General features: G+C 41.2%; 3 protein-coding genes across 3 annotated transcripts; 2 read left to right on the top strand and 1 right to left on the bottom strand.

Annotated features, from left to right (window-relative positions):
- Window positions 1-371: 371 nt before the first annotated feature.
- Window positions 372-2,102, top strand: mrpl52 (mitochondrial ribosomal protein L52). The gene is made up of 5 exons (XM_086059721.1): window positions 372-757; window positions 983-1,052; window positions 1,244-1,311; window positions 1,397-1,461; window positions 1,852-2,102. The coding sequence occupies exons 1-5, from the start codon at window positions 718-720 to the stop codon at window positions 2,005-2,007; spliced, it is 399 nt and encodes a 132-aa protein (XP_085915847.1). The 5' UTR covers window positions 372-717; the 3' UTR covers window positions 2,008-2,102.
- A 1,947-nt stretch (window positions 2,103-4,049) lies between these two features.
- On the bottom strand, window positions 4,050-14,755 carry mmp14a (matrix metallopeptidase 14a (membrane-inserted)). The gene is made up of 10 exons (XM_086059429.1): window positions 14,514-14,755; window positions 10,000-10,148; window positions 9,798-9,920; window positions 9,416-9,723; window positions 9,177-9,338; window positions 8,955-9,094; window positions 8,736-8,874; window positions 6,656-6,806; window positions 6,466-6,581; window positions 4,050-6,383 (listed from the first exon to the last, which is right to left on the bottom strand). The coding sequence occupies exons 1-10, from the start codon at window positions 14,589-14,591 to the stop codon at window positions 6,064-6,066; spliced, it is 1,686 nt and encodes a 561-aa protein (XP_085915555.1). The 5' UTR covers window positions 14,592-14,755; the 3' UTR covers window positions 4,050-6,063.
- Window positions 14,756-15,372: 617 nt separating this feature from the next.
- On the top strand, window positions 15,373-22,762 carry lrp10 (low density lipoprotein receptor-related protein 10). The gene is made up of 10 exons (XM_086059428.1): window positions 15,373-15,446; window positions 15,953-16,072; window positions 16,150-16,182; window positions 16,586-16,730; window positions 16,875-17,068; window positions 17,384-17,922; window positions 18,988-19,424; window positions 19,574-19,768; window positions 19,894-20,023; window positions 20,810-22,762. The coding sequence occupies exons 2-10, from the start codon at window positions 16,024-16,026 to the stop codon at window positions 21,404-21,406; spliced, it is 2,319 nt and encodes a 772-aa protein (XP_085915554.1). The 5' UTR covers window positions 15,373-15,446; window positions 15,953-16,023; the 3' UTR covers window positions 21,407-22,762.
- Window positions 22,763-23,058: the final 296 nt, after the last annotated feature.

The following is a 23,058-nucleotide window of genomic DNA, read 5'->3' as shown; positions in this document are numbered from 1 at the left end:
AAATAATTAGGCATATTAATACATCCACTTTCAATCAATCTCAGCGTGAAACTTGCTTAATCGTGTTTGAATCATGAAAGATCCCCCCCAATATAAAAAAGGCTTTGTGTTGGAATTTCGTCCTGGAAAATGTGGCATACTGACAAAAGTGGGGATTTGTGCAATTTAAATAGGTGTTCTGAATTTGTGAATCGTTTGAATGAGTTGAGAAATGTGAAAAATGAAGGTTACGTTAAGGTTTCCGTTTCCTGTTTGCGACATGTGGGCGTCCCAGTTCTTGCGCTTCCGCCTTTGTGCCCCTCGGCTGCGCGCTCCTGTCGACTAGTGTGTGCGTGTAGTGTGTCTGTCTCAGTTGTCCGAATCATTTCAGAGAGTTGAGACGCCCTGCACGCTCTCGCCAATGTGCGGGAGCGCGCGGTTGGGGAGCGCAGGGGTGGGGGTGCGAGTGTTGGAACGCGGCCATCAGTAGCCGGAAACTACGTTAATGTGTGAAACACGGAAGTTGCCCAGGTGTCCTGAATGATGTTACAATGAGAAATTGTTTGGGAAATGTAGAAGATAAGACGAGCAAAATGTGGTATTTAGTAGTCGTCAAATGTTTACGTCTGAAGACTAATGTAAATTTTTTGACATCATCTGTAGGCCATTTCGTACAGGTACTGTACATGAATATCTTTTAGCGTCACCTGGCGGTTATTTGTTGTAAATGCAGGCAACATGGCTGCCCCCATAAGGATGTCTATGTTGCGTTTCACCGGTAAGTCAGAGGATATTTTATACTACTGTGTTGAATTGATTTAAAATCATTTCGTTTTTATATGATAGTAGTAGTGTAGTAGTTTGTTTAACTCCCCTTTTAATCTCCAGTAAACACGGCGGTGACGTCGTCTTAGCGTGGCTAACAGTTAATGCTAACAGTGGCAAGAGTACACCCGCTTCACTTTTGTGACTTGTTTCTTCTTCTTTTGTGTGTGTGTTTCAGCGTTAAGACACTCTTGCCGGCAGTTGAGCACGACGTGGGGAGCTCAAGGGGGACAAAAGTGGAGGCTAGAGTACGTTGATGGGTTCCAAGGTTACTCTGTCAAATTCAAGGATAGGACGTTGAACCCCCGCATATTCGCGAACTAACCCAATCGCGATATTTGTACTTAAGAAGAAGTTCAAACACTATTGTATATACATTATTGTCATTTCACATTAATAACCGCCCCGCTGACAATATTGTTCTATATTTGTTGTCCAGGCATGGACTTGCACGCAATGGCAGCGAATATGGACCTCTAACAGATCTACCCGATTGGTCTTTCGCGGGTACACATTCAGCAACACAAACATAATATGTCCCTTTAGTGCATCAGGTCCGCTGGGTTTCAATTATGCTTGCATTGGTTTGCAGATGGCAGGCCAGCACCACCAATGAAGGGCATGTTGAGGAGAAGGGAGGAGAGGGAAGAATTGGCTGTAAGTATGTTTTTTCTCGATGAAGCCACTAATCTAACTTAAAAATTTTTTTTATTAAAATGTAAAATGCACATGAGGTGTAGATATTATTATTGTCCACTCGGGGTCGCCATCCTCACGTTCCACATTTTCATATCTGATTTTTTATTTTTTTTTGTACGTGTGACTATAAGCCAGGAACTAATCTTGTGAGTGACATGGATGTCAGCGAACGAGTGTGTAAAGTATTTATTGTAACATAAAAATCTAAAATAATAATAATAATAATAAATAAGCTGTTGCTGTAATAATAATGCATCAGATTTATACGGCGCTTTTCTGTAGCACAGTCAAAGCATAAATGTCCATTTCTTATTTACTTTTGGGCTTTATTAAATGTTTCAACCACAGAGGCGTATCGTGATGCTCGATGCCGAGGTCGACCGAGGCATTGAGTCGTGGCGGGAAAGGGGAGAAGAAGCTCGAAGAGTCGAGGAGCACAAAAGGTCTCTGCTGCTCAAACCTAAAGGGAAGCTACTAAAGCAGAAAAAGGAAACTCACAGTTAGAAATAGCCTGGTAAATAACACCCCCTTCCCCATATTGTTATTATGAAATGTCCAGTTATGTGTGGCTCTTTTATGGAATAAAGGATTTCTCCTGAGTTTGGGCCATCTTTTGATATGTTCTGTTGTTGAAGTTTTTCCATCTTCCACTGGAGGGCAGCATTTTTTAAGTAAAGAGTAATCTGAAGGCTCAAGCGCCATTTTGTGGATTTTCTGTGCAAAGGGAGGAGCCTCTTTGCAGGGGTGGACAAATATGGTATTTTTTTATTACGTTTTTAAACGAAAGAAGATATTTATTGTAGATATTTTGTAAAAGTAAACACATGGATGTTAAATGTTTTATTAAATTGATTAATTTATTGGGAATTGGTTAATTTAATATACATATTAGTTAAATGATTATTTAATGAAAAGGTATTTTATTGTGAATAAAAAAAAAGTAAATCAAAAATCTTTACATATACATTTAAACTTTTTTTTTTTTAAGATAAGTAATTGTAGTTATATCTGTAATTAGTACTTATATTTGCTATCAATAATTTTTACTTTAATAAAGCACATTTTTAGATAATTTATTGAATAATTTACAAATTGTTAATGTAAAAAGAAAAAGTTTTTGTAAAAGATCCTTGTTTTTATAAATACTGCAGCAAAATAAAAAATTGCTAAACACAAATTCTACAGTTAACATTTACTAATTTATTTGATTAATTGTACACTAGTCCTCACCTGTCTGTTTTAAAAAAATACTCCTGAGGCCAAAACTTATTACCCAATCATTGAATAAAATCAATTTTAAAAAAAATATTTAAACGCATATTTTCAATTACTTACTTTACTCACATTTGTTTTATTTACAATAAATTCATTAAACAATTATCCGATGAGTTAAATGTGTCACAATGACTTTAAAAAAAAGAAGAATACAAAATGTAACTAATTTAGGGGGAAAATAACTAAACTAATGCAGCAAATTATACAGGACTAACTTCTGGATGTACACAAGACCATAATAAAACTATTTCACAAAACACCCTGGAGGGGGTAAGTGGATTTCAGATTATGTTTTGCGGTTGAGGCCGCACTGTACTTAAGGTGTAAATGCCGTTTTTACAGATGGCGCTTTAAAGCAGCGTCAGCAGTGTGGGGTGTGACTTCCAAACAATGTTTACCCAAAGAGGTAAGACCACCATAAACACTCTTTTGCTGACCAAACGGACCGTCTTCGAGGTATTGTGAGAATGTCCCGAGTGGTCCACGTGAGGCGTTATGTGCTTCTTTCTCTTCCCCCCCCCCTCCCCTTTTGCCCTGTCCCTCCCCCCAACTCATTCCTCACTCCTCGCCTTGTTTTGCTTTTGAGGAAATGAGAAGCAGATGTTGGCTATTGTGAGGAATATGAGGGGGAAGGGGATGGTGGGGTCTGTTTGGGTGAAGGCAGATCAGCTGACAACACAGGAAGTATATTGTAATGCCTCATTTTGTATAAAGTTATAAATATTTAAAGCGCTCCACTTTGTACGCATTTTGTTGGGTGTCAGGCTTAATCCAATTTGGACAAAACTATTATTTTTACATACAAGTCACCATTATGACAATATTAATTTATTTTTCAAATTTCTTATAAATATCTACACATGAAGAATATACATGTAAATAGTAAAAAAAAAAAAAAAACTTTTTTTAAACGTTTTAATTTTTATATATTTATTTATAATAAAAAGAAAACTTGCAAGTCAGCAGTTGGTATTTCACAGTACCAAAAGGGGCGCTGCATCTTTAAAAAAATAAAATAAAATTTGTTAAGCAGATGTTTTCCTGAGTTGGAAAATGTAGCTGCTGAGGTACCACTATGTAGGTCACCCGAATGAAAAATAATCCAGGTTGAATTTGCAAGCAGCCACTTCCCGCCAAGGCACGGAGAGGCCAGACTCTGAGACAGTGTGTCAGCACAATAAAAAAAAAAAAAAAAGAAGAAGAAAAACCTCGGACTCATCAGTATTTCCCTCTTCAAGGAACGCAGAAGCTTAGCAATAAAAAGGCACAAATACAAATCTCATTTGGTTTTATTGATACAATCATCATTATAAATATTATCATCATCATTAGAACCCATCCAATTCACCTTAGATTTTTTTTTTCATTTTAAGAAACTCAGCACCATGTGTTCATAAATAGCATGGATTATCACGAGCTAATGTCGGGAAAACGTTTCAAAAAATAATTACCTGATTTGATCGGATTGACCTCCACGTACTGTAAACTGGGATTACTCGCTTGATCATTGTCGCGCTGTGCCTCTGTCCAGCAGGACTCTTGACAATGAACAGATGCAAAGGAGAAGAAAAAAAAAAAACTAGGCGACAACAATAACTATAACTGTACTTATAATCATAATAATAATAATAACAAAAATGCAACGATTAATTTACACAAAAAAATTGCACCGTATTGTTTGAATCTCTCTCTGCTGATCTCCTTTGTGACCGAAGCTGTGCAGATTGGAAAACAACAAAATTCAAAATTCTGTACCACATGGACTACAAGCATTATGAAATGTCTCCGCTTATGCCACATTTACATCTGTGGACACAATATTGAAAAACAACAAAACTAAAATGACCCAAAGTCATCATTTTTGGCATTTGGATGGAAATTGCAACCTCTTTTGCGCGTTTTGCGAAAGGAAAATGTTCGATCAAACAGCAGTTCAGCCGGAGTCGTCCAGTTTAAGCATACATTACTCCCAATGAGTTCGGGATATTGTTTTAGTCATTTTTGCACAATTTTCAAATATTCTCTAACAAGCAGCTGAATGGCAAACCGTTCACTTGTAAAAGATGGAGAGCATTTTTATCAGCCTAAGGAACCCCCGACTGTCATGCCAAATTTGCTCTATATTATTTATTTGGTTGTTACTAACAAAACAATGACATTCCATGCGTAGTGACGAAGAATGGCGGCAGGCTCTCTCAATGTGAAACGCCGATAAAGAAAGCAAGGTAGCGTTCCTAAAGTGACGATCAAAACTCTTGAAATTGACTACATATATAATGCGTAAATAACAATGGCGGTTTACGTCTAAATCAAGTTTCTACAAAATGATGGAAATGGAAATGGAAATGATTTTTGAAAAAATGAATCTCATAGTTATGTTGGTAACAGCCAAATCAATGATATAGAGCAAACTTGTTCCTTTTAAACTCAAAATCCCTAACTTTTTGAGAGTAGTGTAATTAGCTCATTCACTGCCATTGACGGCTATAGACGTCAAAAATTCATTTGAACTATTTCTATTAGTTTGACATTTTTTCCAACTTTTGTTAACAAAAGTATGCAAACCTAGATTTAGAAATAAAATGTGTGATTAATCGTGAGCTAACTAGTGAAGTTCTGTGATTAATTACATTTAAAAATTGTAATCGCCCGACGCCCCTAATTTTTTATAATTTCGTCTTAAAAAAAAATCATTATTAAAAATTTAAATGTTTTTTTTAAAGAAAAGATTCTTAAAAATTAGGGGCATCGGGCGATTAAAATGTGTAATTGTAATTAATCGCATGACTTCACTAGTTAACTCATGATTAATCACACATTTTATATCTTCTAAATGTACAAAAAAAATCTAGGTTTTCATACTCTTGTTAACAAAAATGGGGAAAAACTGTAAACTAATAAAAACAGTTCAAATGAATTTTTGACGTCTATAGTTGTCAATGGCAGCGAATGAGTTACAAGAGAGAAAAAAATGGAATATGAGCAAGGAAGCTGGGAAATCATTGTCCTTTTTTTTTCTTTTTTTTTTCTGATATATCCCTTCTGGAATCAAAGTTGTAGACAGGTCCTTAACTCTGTGTACATGTAAAAAGTTACCATACAAATACGCCGGATTTTGGTTTCCACGTGGCACATACTGTAGAAAACACTCAAATATTTGGACATCCCGTTCATCCGTCTTCTCAGTGCTCGCGCCCTCGATCTCCCAGTTCCCATCTTCATGTAGCCCTCGCTCACTCTTTTTTTTTTTGGTCCTTCTACGATTGGTCCATCAGTCACTGGTACCTAGACCTTGTCCAGAAGTGATCTCTGGCAGTAAAGGAGGCGCCGGGGTGTGCCGTATTTCCTGAAGAACAACAGCGCCCCCAGGGTGGCAACCACCAGAACCAAGAGGAAGATCGGGATCACCACGGCGACCGGCCCGGCGCCGCCCTGAGCCTCGTCCACCTCCAGGATGATCACCTCCTCTTCGCGCCCCTTCTTGGGCTCCTCGCCCTCGCAGCCCATCCAGTCGCTCAGCGCCGATTTGGGGTAGCCCGACTCTACTTTCATGTACTGGTTGTTGAACTTCCAATACTTGTTGGCCTTGTAGAAGTATGTGTACGCTGCCGGGAAAAGGCGTCTCTCGGTCACACGTTTGCTCGGGAGAAGAAGCGCTTCAATTTGACTTGTGTTGTGTATACTCACAGCCGTCCTCGCTCATAATGGCAGCCTTGATGTTGTCGGGCGCGCCGCTCCACATGCTGATTGGCTTCGGGTAGCCGCTATCCACCGTGCGAGTCCTCTCGTTGAAGCGGTAGTACCTGATTGCGGAATTACAGAGAGTGTGTGTGTGAAAGGGAAGACTGCCGCGGGTGACTCAAAGGACCAAACTCACTTTGCGCCTCTGAAGAAGTACGTCTGCCCCGTGGGGGTGTAGAAGAGAGCGGCGTCCATTTTGTCTTTGGGGAGGCCAGTCCCTAAGTCTTTGAGGGCTTTGGGGGAATCCTTCTCCATTGTGGACTCGCTGAAGACCCAGTACCTGTCACCTGTTTATTCGTTCCACTTGTAAGTCAAGGAATGCTAACTTGATGAAATTACTGACATGCAGTAGGTAGAATGCTCACACAAAAAATGCTAATTTGTGGTTTTAAAGGGGAAGTCACCCCCCCCATCCCCAAATTTTTGACAATAATGTGTTCTATGCAAACCCTACTAGTCTAAACATGACATTCTGATTAATATTCGATTTTTAATATGAGTTAAGCAGTTTTTATCCATCTCATGCAGGGGTTGGCCATTTTGCCACTTGCTGTCGACTTAAGATGACATCAATGTTACAAAATGGCCGCCCCCTGCGATGGATAAAAACGGCTGGATTTTGCTTCATAGCTCATATTAAAAATGTCATATTAATCAAAATGTCATGTTTAGACCAGTGATGTCACATATATTATTGTCGAGAAATGTTTAAGGTTCACTTCCACTTTAATTCATTCTAAAGAACAACTTGGACGTCTCGGACGGCCAAACAGACAGATGGATAGATACGTTTTGTAAATGGCACTCAATAAGCTTTTCTGGTAATAATGATTCCTTACAAATTGATAACTCCAAGTATACGTCACAAGTCAAAATGACGGTCTTATGCTGCATTCGAAAAGGGTTTGAAGATTTATTCCATTGTGAGTGTCCCATTTCTGCCTTCAAAGTGTTTGAGGCAAATGTAAACAACAAAGATGGCTGATTCTGATCAAGTCTTTGTTGTTCTGGTTAACGCAGTAATTTTGAATTACATTGTGTCACGTTTTATATTCACATTGCCTCGGACGCTTTGAAGGTGGGACTGACACAATCCGAGTGGAATGTTTCCAATTTCCCACTTTCCTCGAATGCAGCATTTATCCACATTGAAAAGCATTGGACTTTCGATCGTTGTAATTTGATTTGTGAGGATTATTTTGATTTGAAAATGGGATGAAATGAAATGAAATGAAAATGAATACGCCAGGGAAATGAAGCTTTTTGCGTTGTGGAAATATCAGAAATGCCCGGATGTTCGCAATTGTCAACACCAGGCTTTTCAGAATGTCTTTGTAGCTCATTCTCAACCTAAATTAAAATTAAATCTAGTGCTGCCATGTATGGAGGACCAAAATTGCCAAAATTGCCAAAATTAAAAATAAATACATGACTAAATAAATGACTAAAAGTGAAAATAAAAACGGATATAAAAAATATAATTTGAAAATTAAATAAAAAATATATAGATGGAAATAAAAACAACTATATATATATATATATATATATATATATATATACACACACACACACACACACACACATTTGTATTTAATTTTTGAATTATTTTTTTGATTCGTTTTTATTTTCACCTTTATTTAGTAATTTATTTCGTCATTTATTTATTTTTTGGGCAGTTTTGGGTCGAAATGATATTCAAATGAGGGGGCAGTCCTAAGCGTGTCTTGGGTTGGACTCGCCGTTGCAAACTACCTTTTCATTGGTCGAATCTTGCCGAGCTCCAGCAATAAATAAATAAATAAATGTCTAAAAATTAAAATAAAAACTGATATAAAAAAATATGATTAAAAAATTTGATACAAATTCATTCATGTATATATATATTTTTGTTTTGATTTAAATATTTTTGGGGATTTAATTTTCTAATTATATTTTTTATATACGTTTTTATTTATTTATTTATTCAGTCATTCATTTATTTATTTAGAATTTTGGCAGTTTTGGTCCTCCATAATTGTGTAACTTTAGCCCCGACTTTGCTGTTTCTGGAGAACTCAGTTTGCTTACCCAACTATCCAGTACGAAGCCATTCATTTCCACTTTGTCACAAACTATCCCCAAATTTGCATTTTGTACACATGTCATAGTTGTACTGTGCCTCTGCAGACAGGAGTTGCTGAATTGACTTCTCGTAGGAGGGGTCGCGTGGAGCTTACCCTTGAAGAAGATGAATTTCCCGTCGTCCCGCTCATAAGCAGCGTTGATGTTGGAAGGCAGACCCTTCCAGAAGTGACTGATGAGCATGGGGTACCCTGGAAGCACCTTGTTGTTGCGCACACGCCAAAACCAGTTGCCCTGAGAGGTTCGTAAATAGCCGTTAAATATGGTAACTTCAATCAAAAACAATTACAGACACATTTGAGAGGTGATAATACCTTAAAGACAAACTTTTCTCCTCTGAGAATGGCGATGGTGTCAAAATGTCCCTCGCAGATGTCCGGACCGTGTTCCGGTCTCTTGGGACTGGAGGACTTAGTGGGTCTCGGCGGAGGAGGAGGACCGCCTGTCTTGGTCCCTGCGGGAGAATTATTCCGAATTTGTGTAAGTCAAATCCATTTTATATGATGACGTTTTCATGCCCCATATCTTTTCGATACCGTAGATGGTTTGGATGCCTCTGCGGTCATCGTCCGGAAGCTGGAAGTTTTCCGTGTCCATCCACTGATAGAAGGGGGCCATGATGGCGGAAGGGTTGTTGGAGTGTTCCAGTCCGAGAGCGTGACCCAGCTCATGGACCGCTACCAGGAAAACGTCATTACCTTTTGTGGAAAAGAAACAGTGCGTGGTTTCATTTCTGGGCAAACGAATCCAAGATGCAGAGCAGTCTTTAACTTACCACCCTTGTCCACGTTCCCGGTCGTCCAGGGCTCGGCCAGGTCAAAGTGCGTATCTCCCCCAATCCCATGACCGGGGAAGTAGGCGTGAGCCAGAAATCCACCCTCGCCATCAAACGGCGTGCTGTCACCGTGAAAGCCCTCAGAGAAGGACAGCATGATGTCCGCGTACTTGTCCACCTTGCCCCGGATGTGACTGTACGGGATCTCCCTGAAAGTGAGCGGGATGGCACTCTCCCACACTTTGAAGGCCTTCCGGATGGCCTCGTAGGTGGCACGTTCGCCAACTTTCGGCGTGTAATTCTGTATGCTACGGTGAAAGAGGCCAATTTAGACCTGAGACGCGCAAGGACAACAAATATAATTGTGGCGTGTAATCCAGACCTGAACGTCACCTCCGACTTGTCCCACTTCAATCCCTGCACCGCGTACCGCTTCCTCCTCAAGTTGCTTTTCAGCTCCACCCCGAATTTATCCGGAACGCCACATCGCGGACGACTCATCGCCCTGGCAACGATCAAAACGACGTTCTTGTGTCTCAGATCCGTCGCTGCCGCATTTTGCCAGACAACTTCTCAAGACTCACGTTAACGTGTTGGCGTCTATTGAGCCGGTGACGGTCAAGCCGTAGAACCTCTGCATGGCCGCGATGGCTGTCTCGATGGACTGTGGCGAACGCATGGCCTGCGCTCTGACGTCACCGGGGGGCAGGTAGCCATATTGCTGAAGCCACGCCTTCAAGTAAAAGAAGGAAGTGGAGAAAAAAAATAATGAAACATTTTGCAGGGTTTTGTCCGTATTAGGGTGTCGTTTGAGTTGACTTTGGATTGGCCGGCAGCCAATAGCACGACACGTATGAATAGGCAATAAAACAGATGATGTAAACAAGTAAAGTGTTTTTTATAAAGTGTTACATTGTCCACATGAGAGTTATTTTCAAACACTCAAGAGGGACACATTTGGACAGGTTTCTCCTCCGTAGACCTTCATGTATACAATATGTCTGCTTCCAGTTAGCTTCCGATGCTTGCTGGGACCTGCATGGCACAGATGGACCACACAAATGGCAACGCAACATTCTCATTCCGTGCCGAGGTGTTCGACATAAGAGCGTAAGTCTGCGCCAAATCCAAACATCATCCTTTGAGAAAAGCTTAGTCACCGCGACCCACAAGTCTGTCTGGAGGACTTCCGCGGCCAAAGACAACTCACAATGTTGGAAAAGTAATGGAGTCCATCCTCTCACTGTTAGTGGGTCAAACCAATCCACTGTTTATTTTTACACATGAGAGGCGCACCCTTTTTCCACTCCCGGTGCTCTTTTTAGAGGAGTATTTTGGGGACATTTTGTCAAAATCTCAGTCCTTACAATAGTTGACTGTTTATGACTGAAACATCTTCTAATGAGTAGATAAACACCTTAGCTGTTTTGAGACTGGATTCGAGTTGAATTTCCGTCCTCTGTATGCGGAGGTGACGTCATTTGCGCATTGTGTACACGAAGAAGGGTGTGTGTGTGTGTGTGCAGTCTCATTTTTCGTCAACAGGCGGCAGTAGCGATTCAAAATTGAATTTTCTGCGTCGTAGCTTTCGCGCAGGAGCTGAATAATGATATCAACTTTAACCAGGCTGTACAGCATGTGACTCGGAAGAGGGAGGATTGGAGTGAGCTGGGGCACACATGGCTACCTGTTGGTGATGTGGCAGCGTGGCGACTGGGGAACAAGGTTCACTTATGTCCTCGCACAGTGGCAACTTCTCTCCTTCACTGCACATTCTTCTCATAATCTCCCCAAGGTCTCTTGGATCGATGGTTAAAACATTTTATTAATCATTCAAATCTGACCTTAAATAGTGATTTTTAAATAATATATATTTTTTAATGAATTACAGAGGTGGCAGTTGGTTGGTGGATTTCACTATTTTTTATTTTTTTTTGCAGGTCCATAATTGCTTCAACGTAATTACTTAAACATTTGATTGGAGTCATCTTCACAGCTTCCTGACTGCTTCCACTATTTACTTATTAAAAAAGAAGAAGAAAAACGACGCCATTGGAGCAGCCGCCATCAAAGCTTCTATTTATCGAGGCTTGAACATGGCTGCTATTGTTGGCCATGTGTGGCCGGTGGGCTGGCAGCTGCCGCTTTGGATAAACACACACCTGAGAGTGCGCAGTGTGTGGACGCACATTCATACTAAAACATGAGTCATGTCATGTTGAGTGGTGGGAGAATCTTTTTGGGAGCTACTATGGCAAGCCTTTTGGGCATTTTCCCCCCGATATCCGACTTGTAGGCCTGCGCTGAATTGTCCATGTGTTAGTACGCTCCTTGACACCACTTAGAAGACACTTTAGATGCCTAGTAGAACTAGGCCTTATTAGTAATATTTATTTCAGTGCTGTTTTCCACTAAAGGCTTTTTTTAAGAATAATTAAATGTTCAAAAAATGTCAGCGTCCACATTTTTAAGAGAGGCAAAAGTTAGATAAAAAAGGTTTTAAAAAATAACAAAAGCAGACAATTACCATAAAATGTGCATGAAATGGCCCAAAATGTCAGAGAATTCAAAAACAATTTAAAGGCAGAAAAGAAAATGTTCCAAAGTAACCATAAAATGTCCCAAAACAAAAGAAGGCTGAAAATTACCATAACATGTCCACAAATTGCCAAAAATGTCAGAAAATTGATAGCAAACAAATGTAAAACAATAATATGTAAGAAAAAAGGCATGAAATGTCCAAAAAAGGAAGAGAAGCAGAAAATGTGTATAAAATTGCCCAAAATGTCAGAAATTTTATAGAAAAAAAAGGTAGAAAAATGTAAAAAAAGAAAGAAAGAAAAAAGGCATAAAATGTCCAAAAAAGGAAGAGAGGCAGAAAATGACCATAGGTCCATAAAATTGCCAAAAATGTCCGAAATTTCACAGAAAGGCAGAAAAGTCTAAAATGTATGAAAAACACAGTCTGAAAAACAACACAAATCTAAAAATGGAAGAAAATGTTCTATTGGATGCTGCTCTCCGAGTTTTGTGTTTTCTTCATCACAACCTTCAAATGCTTTGTGGCTCCAGACAGATTTTCTGTTATTTATTTGGCCTAAAGTGGCTCTTTTGACAATAAAGGATGCTGACCCCTGGACTGCGAGAACAAGAGCATACTAGTAGAACAACGTACTAGTAATAGTTCTACTAGTGTGCAGAAATGTCATACAGTGGAAGGCAGAAGTAGAAAAAACATTACTAGTAATAAGACAGCCATTCTACCTTATTTGTCAAATACGTTTTCAAATGGCGTTCCATACTCTGTATGACCTTGCCATGTGACTCCTTAGATTTGACTCCGAAGCACATTCTCTGAGGTTTTTACGGCGAACGAGGGGTTAAGGAGAAGACGAGGGTGTCTGGTTACACGAGGCAAGGTCAAGATATTAGACGCGGTGGCGGTAGGAAAGTATACGGGACGGGTGAGAGACCGAGTTGGGAAGTATCGCTGAATTTCAATTTGGGATCGAGTCAGTTGTTCCTCTGTCTGTGCCAGTGGAAAAAAAAAAGAAAAGAAAAATCCACTCACGTCTCTCTGAAATCTCACATTACTTTTATTTCTTTGCCTCGGCGACCCAGTTAACACCAGAGCTGCCATAACTGACTATACTTGAACTGTGTCTAAAAAAAAAATACTCCACATGGTTGCTCGAGTTGTTGGTTTATCCTGACGGTGTCTTTGATGCTAACGTCATGAAGCCAATTGAACCCAGATGGCTCCGAAGCGCTGGGATCATCACTTTTAAGACCCATTTGTTTTCACTGCTACCCACTTCCTTCACTCACAGGCCAGCCAAGCACTTCTATTGTACAAATAGCAGTGGTGAGAAGTAACCGAGTATTAATACTTCTTACTTAGGTCGATTTTGCTTACTTACTTAGTCAAAATAGGCTCGTTCGTTATTTTTGACTTGGGGTCTTATCAGGTGAATGTGAACCAGGGAGCATTCGGGGCCTCCACATATTGAGCAACTTGAATGGCAGATGTCGTAATAATATGTTCATATCAATGTATATAAACAGGCTGAAATCTGATCTCAGAGGATTACAAAAAACTTGCTTCAAATATTGCAGGATTTGTCTCAGTTCCGCATGTTGGGGCAGTTTCGCCATAGATCCGCGTCCACGCCCTCGCGTCACAGCCCCGTTTTTTTTTTTTTTTTATCACATGCTTTCATATGCAGGTGATGCAACGTCGCGGCCTTGCTATTTTTCAATGCCGCGCTCTGGACGGCCACGGTTTGGTTTTGTCACTGCCTGTGGTCAGTGACTAAGGACATCCTTGGGTCCTGCTTCCTGTACGGCCAAGTACAAACGCGTGATTCACTTCCCGTCTTGGTTCCTTATTCACTCCTGGCACATTTTGAGCACATCAAACTATCATCAAATTGCTGCTTTTGGTGGTGAGCAATGTGCAAACTTTGCAGGGCGTTGCTTTGGTTCCATCAGAGTTTGGATAACACTCAAAATAATACTTCCCTTTTGAGTAAATACCATAATTAGTCCTACATTAGTTTATATTATATTATAATAAACGGGGGGTGTCACTATATTAACTGTTTCTAAACAGTTTTGATTGTCCTTTGACCTTTTCTCTTACAGACAAGGAACCTGAGTTGAACTGAACCGACTGGTCTTATTTCACAAAATTGTACTTTCCAGGGCAAAGAGTCATCTCAGGAGGCTGTCTAAAGTCTGCACAGGCAAATTGAAACAGTTCAACTTCATCCCCCAGAGAGAAAAAAAAATCTCCTTTTTGTCTTTTCTGAACGAAGCAGAACAACCCCGGATAAACATGTCAGAACGAGAATATATTGTTATCAACATTCCAAGTCAGTGTATAGTGAGTGACAAGAATCCAGACGTTTATGATAAGAGATTCATTGGGATCATCTTTTTTTCCATACACTGGAGCATCAGTTGCAGAGTTGCATGTCTCGTGTATGGAAAATCCCCGAGGACGGGGGTGGGGGTGTGGGGGTGGGTGATTTCTGCAGCTCGCAATGTTGTCTAAAAGCAAGAAAAGTACAATAAATCCGACGCAGCCGTGACTTACCTCTGCTCTCAACACATCTGCCGTAACCGAAACGCAGTGGATGGCACAGGTCAGGGCGATGATCAAGAGTGGCAGCATTTTTTTCCCCTCCCTGTTTGATTACTGAACAACTCGCACAAATCCTGAAGTCTTCCCGGTGATCCAAGAACAACTCGTGTGAAGACCGGAGTCAAATCTGGACTGTGAGCTAAAGACAAAGCGGTGAAATCATCTCATCTGTTGTTTCAAAACTTCTCTCTCTCTCTCTCTCTCTCTCTCTCTCTCTCTCTCTCTCTCTCTCTCTCTCTCTCTCTCTCTCTCTCTCTCTCTCTCTCACCCCCACCCCCTCCCCCGTTTGCTGGGATTGTTTTACAGTGTGTGGGGACGTGGTCAGAGCGATGGAGAAGCCTTTGGGTCCTCCTCCAGATGTGTGTGTGTGTGTGTGTGTGTGTGTGTGTGTGTGTGTGTGTGTGTGTGTGTGTGTGTGTGTGTGTGTGTGTGTGTGTGTGTGTGTGTGTGTGTGTGTGTGTGTGTGTGTGTGTGTGTGTGTTTTTAACTCACTCGCTCCCCTCCTTGCTGTGTGCCGAGCATACACATACACACACAAACGCCACCTTCGGCGCTGAGTCGCACGTCAGATGTGTTTCCTGAAACCTGTTCCCATTTTTTAAGTAGTGATATTCTTCTCTTTTGCCATCGAAATGTTAAACGCAAGCCACGACAGACCGCAAACAACTTGGGACGGAATTTTTGATTGTTCTGCAACACTTGCTCAATTAAATTGAGCAACAGTGACATCTATCGATAGAAAATGGAGCCTGCCTATGGAGTTTTAAGCACACGTACAACCACGTGACATAAAAAAAACTCCGCCCCTCATGCGTCATCGTGCTAAAAAAAACAAAAAAAACAAGGAAGTAGCGCCGAACTTATCAACTAGAACCGAAAGACAAGGTAACGTACTACTCGTTTTTAATTATTTACTTACGTCTGAACGACTATTTCGACAGGTCACGTTTATATGTTAAGATGTTCGACGTTAAGTGTCGGTCAAATGCTACACAGGAAGGAAACGCGGTGTTAGCATGTAGCTCGACCGGATGCTAAAGGCTTGTAAAGATCTTCTTGCTTTCAGACTGAAACTAACTCGGTTCACACCGATTCGGGTATACGTGTAACCCAGTGGGGGAGACAAATTGACTTTTAAACGAGTCATATGCGAGATTATGGCAGTTTGAAACACTTGTGCCGTCTTCCAAGTGCACAACCTGATGGACACTTTGTGACAAACATTTAAATGCCCAAATAAACTGCTACACATTTTTCTGTCTGTCGGTATTATGTCGCTGGCATAAATAGGTGAAGTAAGACCCATTATTAGTAAGGTGAAGTTGGATAATTAGTTGGAATCATTGCTCTATTTCATAAGTAATTTTCTGAAATATCTTTTTACTCTGCAGGTGACGTCTTCCAGAACAAAACTTCAAAAATGGCACTTTGCTGACATATTTCCACTTTAATTTTGCACATTATGACCACAACGATGCACATTCGCAGCATCCTGATTTATTTATTCGCTGGTGGGTAGATGCAAATTTGTGAATCTGTTTGACAAAGTATATCAGAGTGTCATCGTTATGTTTCTACTTGTCCACAGCATGCAGCCGGTTGCGTCTGGCGCTTTGTTTTGGTAAGAACTGTCATTCAATGTCATACGCTGATGTTCTAAGATTGGAGAACTCATTTGTAACAAATACAAAATATCTCAAAATCAAGGCAAAAAAAGGCATTTGTAGAAGAGCATTTTAATTTCTTGAAACTTTTTTTTGTCAAGTTGTTATTTGGGCCAGCCAAGTGGTTAAGATCATCACCTGCCACTGTAGGTACTGTGGTTCAAGGCCATCCCTGGACAGTGGACACACTGCTGCAGTGTCCTTGAGCGATACAATGTGCATGACAAAAAAAAAGATGATTATTCATGTTCTTGATATTTTATTGTAGGTTTTATAAATAGTCTCGTAAACTATGTTTCCTTGAAATTTTGCCTTCTGAAATTTTCTGAAATGTCTCTTGTTTTTTCCTGCTTTCCTCAGACTATTGTGGACATGCCCCTCAAGTGTTGGATAGCGACGTAGGAGAGATCAGGAGTTCTGCTTACCACACTTACTCCTACCGTTTCGGCTCCTCATATGACTGCTGGACCATTCAGGGTCCGGTGGGGGAGCCAGTTGTCCTAAGGTAAACGCGCACATCCATACTACTCACAAAAAGGGGTTCATTCTAAAATTCCACCTAAAAGCTGATTATCCCAAAACTTTTAAGAGTAGCTTTTAAATCGTCTGCTGATTTTATTAATTTTTTTTCACCTCTTGCTTGTTTTAGCTTCTCCCAGTTTTCGGCTCGGTGCAGGAAAGAGTGGCTGGCCATCAAATCATCTGCTGGCGGCACGCCGCTTGTTCTCTGCGGCTCCAAATTGCCGCCGCCCGTTGAATTCCCGGGTGGAAACATCACTGTGGTGCACCACTTCCTGCCACATATATATCCCGTGTCATCATTTCGTTTGAATTATGCCAGAGGTGCATTTTTTCACATTGTTCAGGGGCTTCCATGTCGAGTTGTAAATGGGTGAAACGTGCGAAAAATTTAATACATTTCAATGAGAAGTTGAGGTGGGATTTTAAAAAATTTATATTTTCATTTGGATTTATGATAATTGAGTAATTTAAAGGTATCATAATCAAGCATAAATAAAAAATATTTCCCTTAGTAATAAAAACATCCATGCAAAATAATGCAATTTAAAATCTTGGTAATTGAACATTTCCAACTTTCAGTCAACTTGCAATTTTGCAACCCTTCTTCTGTGAAACACTCTCGTGTGGTCTTGACAGATCCTGACTCTGGCGAATGCCCTGTGACTTCATTTGAATGCCTGGGAGGCCGCTGCCTGCCCCTCTCATGGCGTTGCAACGGCAAGGTGGAGTGTCTCGGGGAAGGGGACAAAGTTGGCACAGACGAGGAGGGCTGCGACACAGAGGAGAGCTCTCCCAGGACGCCCGAGCACGGCGAAACGGCCGAGAGGAACGGCGCCGGGGATTCAGAGGATCAAAGTCCTGCGGTGAAAAGCCCCAAGGACGACAGGACAGATGAGCTGTTGGCCCTGTTGAAGGAGAGGCAGGAGAATGAACTCCTCAGGGAGACCCATGTGACACCCACTCCCATCAAGTGGCCCTGCGGAGGACTTCTCCAGACTTTCTACGGGACTTTCTCTCCTCCGTCCTCTCGGGGACCCCCTTTACTCTGCGTTTGGACTATGGAACCAGATGACACCCGGCCCTTGAGGCTGGATCTGCAGAAGCTGGTGCTAGGGACCGAGGACACACTCACAGTCCACAATGGAGCGCAAGGCAAAGGAGACGTCATTAAAATTGTGAGTGTTTTACTCGCAATTTGGAGGGGTGGCATAAATGGGTCAACTTGAGGGGGCAGTTTGATTTTTAAAATGACGTCGGTCATTAATCTGTATTGGTAATAAATGTTTCATTTATTTTATTTTATCATTAAAAAAATTAGTTCAATTTTATTAAAACAAATATTGAATTAGAATTACCAAATTATATGATACAATAAAGTAAATAAAAAAATCATATTAAGAATTGTTTATTTACAATAAATGAAAATGTGCGTGTATAATAGTACAATATGTATAAGTATAATAAAGGAAACAAATAATGAAATAAACTGGTTAGCTTAATAAAAGCACACCAATTCATTCTAATTAGTTAATACAATCATCTAAAAAATTTGAAAATGTGTATTTTATTATTTAGATTTTCATTGAATCAGTGAAATTCAAATGTGTATGCAAACGTCATATAGATTAGATATTTTAATGCTGAAATTCATTTTGTTTTTCATAATTATTTACCAATTAGTTCAAACAAATAAAACATGCTATGTATAGTTATTATTCTGTTTTACTTCAAACAAATGCTTAAGAATTTAGTTGAATTACAATAAATGAATTAATCATTAATTCATATTAATTAGAATGAATTAATTTATCAATTTTATATTGAACAAGAAATAAATATACGTTTTAATTAACCATTTTATGGGGGGGGGAATTCAACAAACTGTACATACTATGATTGTTAATTGTTTAATTCAATTTAATTGTGCAGCCCTTCCCAAATTGTGAGGCGGGCCCCATGGTGTGAGGCCAGGTGGGGTTGAAACCCCAGGAAACGTTTTTTTTCCCCCCTCCTCATAATAGAACAAGGTGTAATTGCACATCCTCAACTGTAGGTGGCAGCGGTGCTCTTATTGTCAGCTCTGTTATATTTATTTTATGTTATTAAGGATACAATGGTATGCAGAGGTGTGAGAAATTGTACAGCGCAAAATATTTTCGTCATCTTTGGGAACCAAAACGGAAAATAATAGAGAAGCACTGCCCTAGTGTAACACATGATTCGCTTTGATTCACCAACAGATCACAAGCGCCTCCAATTATAAACCGGTCCAAGTGGAGTCCCGCACCGGCCTGCTATCGCTGACTTACCAGACGCGTCCCGGCTCGGAGGGCTGCGGCTTCAACGCCACGTTCCACGTCGGGAGCTACTGTCCCCCCTGGGAGGGCCGCTGCCGCGGTGCTTCCGGGGGCTGCTTCACGCAGGAGCAACGCTGCGACGGCAAGTGGGATTGCCCCGAGACCGGGAAGGATGAGGAGGGCTGCCAGGGCTGCGGCCGCGACCAGTTTGCCTGCAGGGTCCCTGGCCAGAGGGCGGCGGCCGCCGGCCGCTTCGCCGGCCGGCCCGTGTGCTATGCCCTGAGCGAGCGGTGCAACTACCAGCTGTATTGTGCGGATGGCAGCGACGAGAGGGACTGCACCGTGTGTCAGCCCGGAACCTTCCACTGTGACAGTGACAGGTCAGCCCTAATTCTGTTAAAGGACCCATTGGGATTTCCTGGGGAAAGTACTCACAGCCAGCCCAAATATCGTGTTGAAACTACTTGTTCCAAAATGGATTAATTTTTTCCTCAATAAATGAATGCGTTCCAATGTGGTCTTCTCCCAGGTGTGTGTTTGAGAGCTGGCGCTGCGACGGGCAGGTAGACTGCAAGGACCGCACGGACGAGCTCAACTGCACCATCATCCTGCCGCGCAAGGTCATCACGGCGGCGACGGTGGGCAGCCTGGTCTGCGGGCTGCTGCTGGTCATCGCCATGGGCTGCACCTGTAAGCTGTACTCGCTCCGAACCAGGGAGTACAGGTAACCACTGTTGCCAAAATACTTGTGCAAGGATTTGGACAAAATATACCTGGAAATTTTTTAAAACCGTCGAGGGGTGCTTTAAAGTGAGTATGGATGAGTACAAACGTGTTCTCTGCACGCAGCATGTTTGCGCCGGTCAACCGACATGAGGCACAGCTGATTCAGCAGCAAGCGCCGCCATCTTACGGTCAGCTGATTGCACAAGGCATTATTCCCCCAGTGGAGGACTTCCCCACGGAAAACCCCAATGAGGTGAGAGAGACTTTAGATTTTTCAAATTCAGTTAATTTTTTGCTAGATTGTATTAGTTTGTATTTTTCAAAAATGCTTCATTTTAGTTTGGTATTAGTTTTTTTTAAATATATATATATGGAGTATTTGTCAAGTGTAATATGAACTTTTTTACTGCCAAACAAAAAGTCAACCCTTAGTGCCAGCCGATTTTGAGCATTTTCATCCATCTTTTAAGGCAAACAGAAATATTGTTTAATATAGTAAAACATGGTTGGTACGACATGAAAGATTGGATTCCATTCTCTCATTATAAACAACAGTATGATTCTATCTTATTCTGTTATTTAGTGATCATCATTTGAAAATAGCTTGTTCATGAAACCAGAGCTGCCCATTGCAACAACAAAAAAAGCAAAGGTTCGACCTTCCTTCTGTACGGTTGTATCGTTATACTGAAAATAAATTAATTAAAAATAAACCCCCCAAAAATTATCTATGAAATTAATTGACACAGATGAAAATCAATGACATTTTCACTTTATTTATAATCAGTGGGGATGTTCGCTATCCGATATTGATACCTGGGATCAGTACTTGCCCGTCCCTGATAGTTTTCAAAAATGTAGTTACAATTAGTTATCGTATTATTTAAAGCACTCATTTTTATTGTCTTTCGTTAACGAGAATGTTTTTTCCAAACTGAGTAATTCCATCAGGCTTTATTAACACAATCGCTACAACGCCTCAGTTAGCTTTACTGACAAAAATCAATGCGACTGACATGATAATGTTTTGCTCCGTCAGACTTCGTCCTTGTCTCTGAGGGGAATCCTCCAGCTGCTTCGCCAAGACGCTGCCACATCCCCACACCGGAGACGCAGGCCCCGCTTCGTCCGCCGCCTCGTCCGCCGCATGAGGCGGTGGGGTCTGATTCCCAGGCAGACCTCCAGACCCTCTCAGGCGGCCAGCGGCGGGCATCAGCCACCCGACGCCGCTCCTGGGGATCAGGAGCCGACACTCGCCGCCCACGCCGGCTCCTCGTCTTCGGTGGAAGCCGCCAACCGGCCCGTGCCTCAGAAAGTGTCTCTGTCGACTCAGGCTCCGCCCCCGTCCTCCGCTTCCCCGCCGCCGCCCCCGTACGCGCCGCCGGCACCGCCCGCCGAGGCGCCGCAAACGCCCCCGCTGGCCGTTCCGCCGAGCAGCCCCTCTCTGTCGTCTATCTTCCACACGCTGGGCATGAGTCTGTCTTTGTTCAGGGCGTCGCCCTCGTCCCCGTGCGGCAACTCCATGCCCCTCTCGGCCTCCCCCTCTTTCTACTCGTCGTCTTCGGACGACGACGTGCTACTCATCCCGCTTTCCGAAGATGCCACTTCGGAGGACGACGTGCCCATGCTCACTTGAATCACCTCCGAGACTAGTGCCTTTTTTCTGTTGTTGTTTAATTGCGTTTGATTTTGAAATGAAGTATTTGACCATTTAGAAGAGCAACTTGTGGGCGTTATAGAGCAGTGTTTCCCAACCTTTATCCAGTATAGTCACTTCTTTTCTTTTTTTTACGTTAGAAAAAAATGCCAGAAAAAGTGTGCACAGGATGCACTGTCAACTGCCGGACCTTATTTGTAAATAATGAATGTTTATGAGCTATAACCCATCCACAAACATTACATTTTGCAGAGGCAGTAACTGCTTAAATTATTTAGTTTATTAATGAAAGTAACGTTTTATAATCACTTAAAGTGTTACACAGACATTGACATCAGCAAGTGTGAGATGAATATATTTTCATAATTCTAATTCAATAATTGTAAATATAAATTAAAAAAAGATTCTGAATTGATTTACAAAGTGTAATAAGTCAGGTCTTTCCTTTTTTTTTTTAACACACACTACTGTTGTGTATGAAATGCAAGCAAACAGTAAGCAACACTAGCGTAATTTATGTTTTTTTGTTTATTTTGCTCTGTTATTTTGTTGAATCTGCTCTCAATTGCCATTCTCGGATGAGAAAACAAAAATTGTTTCATACTCCCCTTACCCTACCCTTAAAAATAGATGATTTACAGATGATTTAATTTGGAAATAGCAGAAATGTGCACATGAAAAAAAGCTATTTTCAGGCCATCGAATAGAAATTGGATCATTTCCCTGGTTGGGAACCACTGTTTTAGCGTAAAAGCAAGGCTGACGTGGTAATAACACATCAGCAGAGCTTTTTGCATACAAGAATCTTCCATATCCACAGTTTGACTCCTTCCGAATGCCGAATAACATTTGAATGTGTTCAGCAGCGGAATATGTTTTTAGACCGTCTTCAGGTATTTTCGAGAGAGAAAATGCGCCCCCCCAGGTCCCTATTTAAGTGCCTTGTATGAGGAAATTCCCACAGGTTATCCCCCGTGTAAAGTTACATGCTGCACAGAAGACGCACTGATGACTCGTTGGCAATAACCCTTTGGATGCGGGTTTTAGTGCTGTTTTCCTCAATCCCTTCCAAATGAATGTATGGAAATGTCTTTCTTTGAAGCTGGTTTTTAGGACGCGTGAAAGAGCACCCACACCCGATTCATTTTGACAAATTGTGCCAATCGAATGATTACTCTTAGTCTTGTTGCTTTTTTTGTTGAATGTATCAAATAGCTCAGAGGTTTTAAACTTTGCAAAGTATTGAGATGAGTAAGAGAAAGTTTAAGGTTTATTAGGGTCAATTTCACTGTAAATAAGTCCAAAATGTGGCTGCGATTAAAAATTTGCACTTTTTATTGTGGGTCTTTGTTTGCTTCACACCCCACTCCACACGTTTGCAGTAGTTTGTATTCAAATAAAGGTCTTGAGAAATTTCACACCGACAGCCCAAAAGAACTCCTCAAGGAAGACGGGAACAATCAGTCTGGAGTTACCTCTGCAAGCCTTGAACAGACTCTCGTAACACGGTAGTAATAATTCTTGATTTATCTTTAAAAAAATAATAATTTTAATCTCACTGTATTGCGTGTTCACTTAACAGTTGATGGTTTCCCGGCGAGGATTGTGGCTGTGTCTGCCTCTACTATGTG

The sequence above is a fragment of the Leptonotus elevatus genome, chromosome 17 (assembly GCF_054856555.1).
Source record: "Leptonotus elevatus isolate MCC_2025b chromosome 17, RoL_Lele_1.0, whole genome shotgun sequence".
Classification (NCBI taxonomy): Eukaryota; Metazoa; Chordata; class Actinopteri; order Syngnathiformes; family Syngnathidae; genus Leptonotus; species Leptonotus elevatus.
This window is presented reverse-complemented; position numbering and strand designations above follow the sequence as displayed.

Coding starts and splice junctions, on each gene's coding strand:
- lrp10 (XM_086059428.1), top strand. CDS start 16,024: ATGACCACAACGATGCACATTCGCAGCATCCTGATTTATTTATTCGCT. Junction 16,073..16,149: donor CCTGATTTATTTATTCGCTG/GTGGGTAGATGC, acceptor ACTTGTCCACAG/CATGCAGCCGGTTGCGTCTG. Junction 19,425..19,573: donor TTCCACTGTGACAGTGACAG/GTCAGCCCTAAT, acceptor GTCTTCTCCCAG/GTGTGTGTTTGAGAGCTGGC.
- mrpl52 (XM_086059721.1), top strand. CDS start 718: ATGGCTGCCCCCATAAGGATGTCTATGTTGCGTTTCACCG. Junction 758..982: donor GTCTATGTTGCGTTTCACCG/GTAAGTCAGAGG, acceptor TGTGTGTTTCAG/CGTTAAGACACTCTTGCCGG. Junction 1,462..1,851: donor AGGAGAGGGAAGAATTGGCT/GTAAGTATGTTT, acceptor TTTCAACCACAG/AGGCGTATCGTGATGCTCGA.
- mmp14a (XM_086059429.1), bottom strand. CDS start 14,591: ATGCTGCCACTCTTGATCATCGCCCTGACCTGTGCCATCCACTGCGTT. Junction 6,807..8,735: donor GAAATTCATCTTCTTCAAGG/GTAAGCTCCACG, acceptor ACGAATAAACAG/GTGACAGGTACTGGGTCTTC. Junction 6,582..6,655: donor TACTTCTTCAGAGGCGCAAA/GTGAGTTTGGTC, acceptor TTCCGCAATCAG/GTACTACCGCTTCAACGAGA.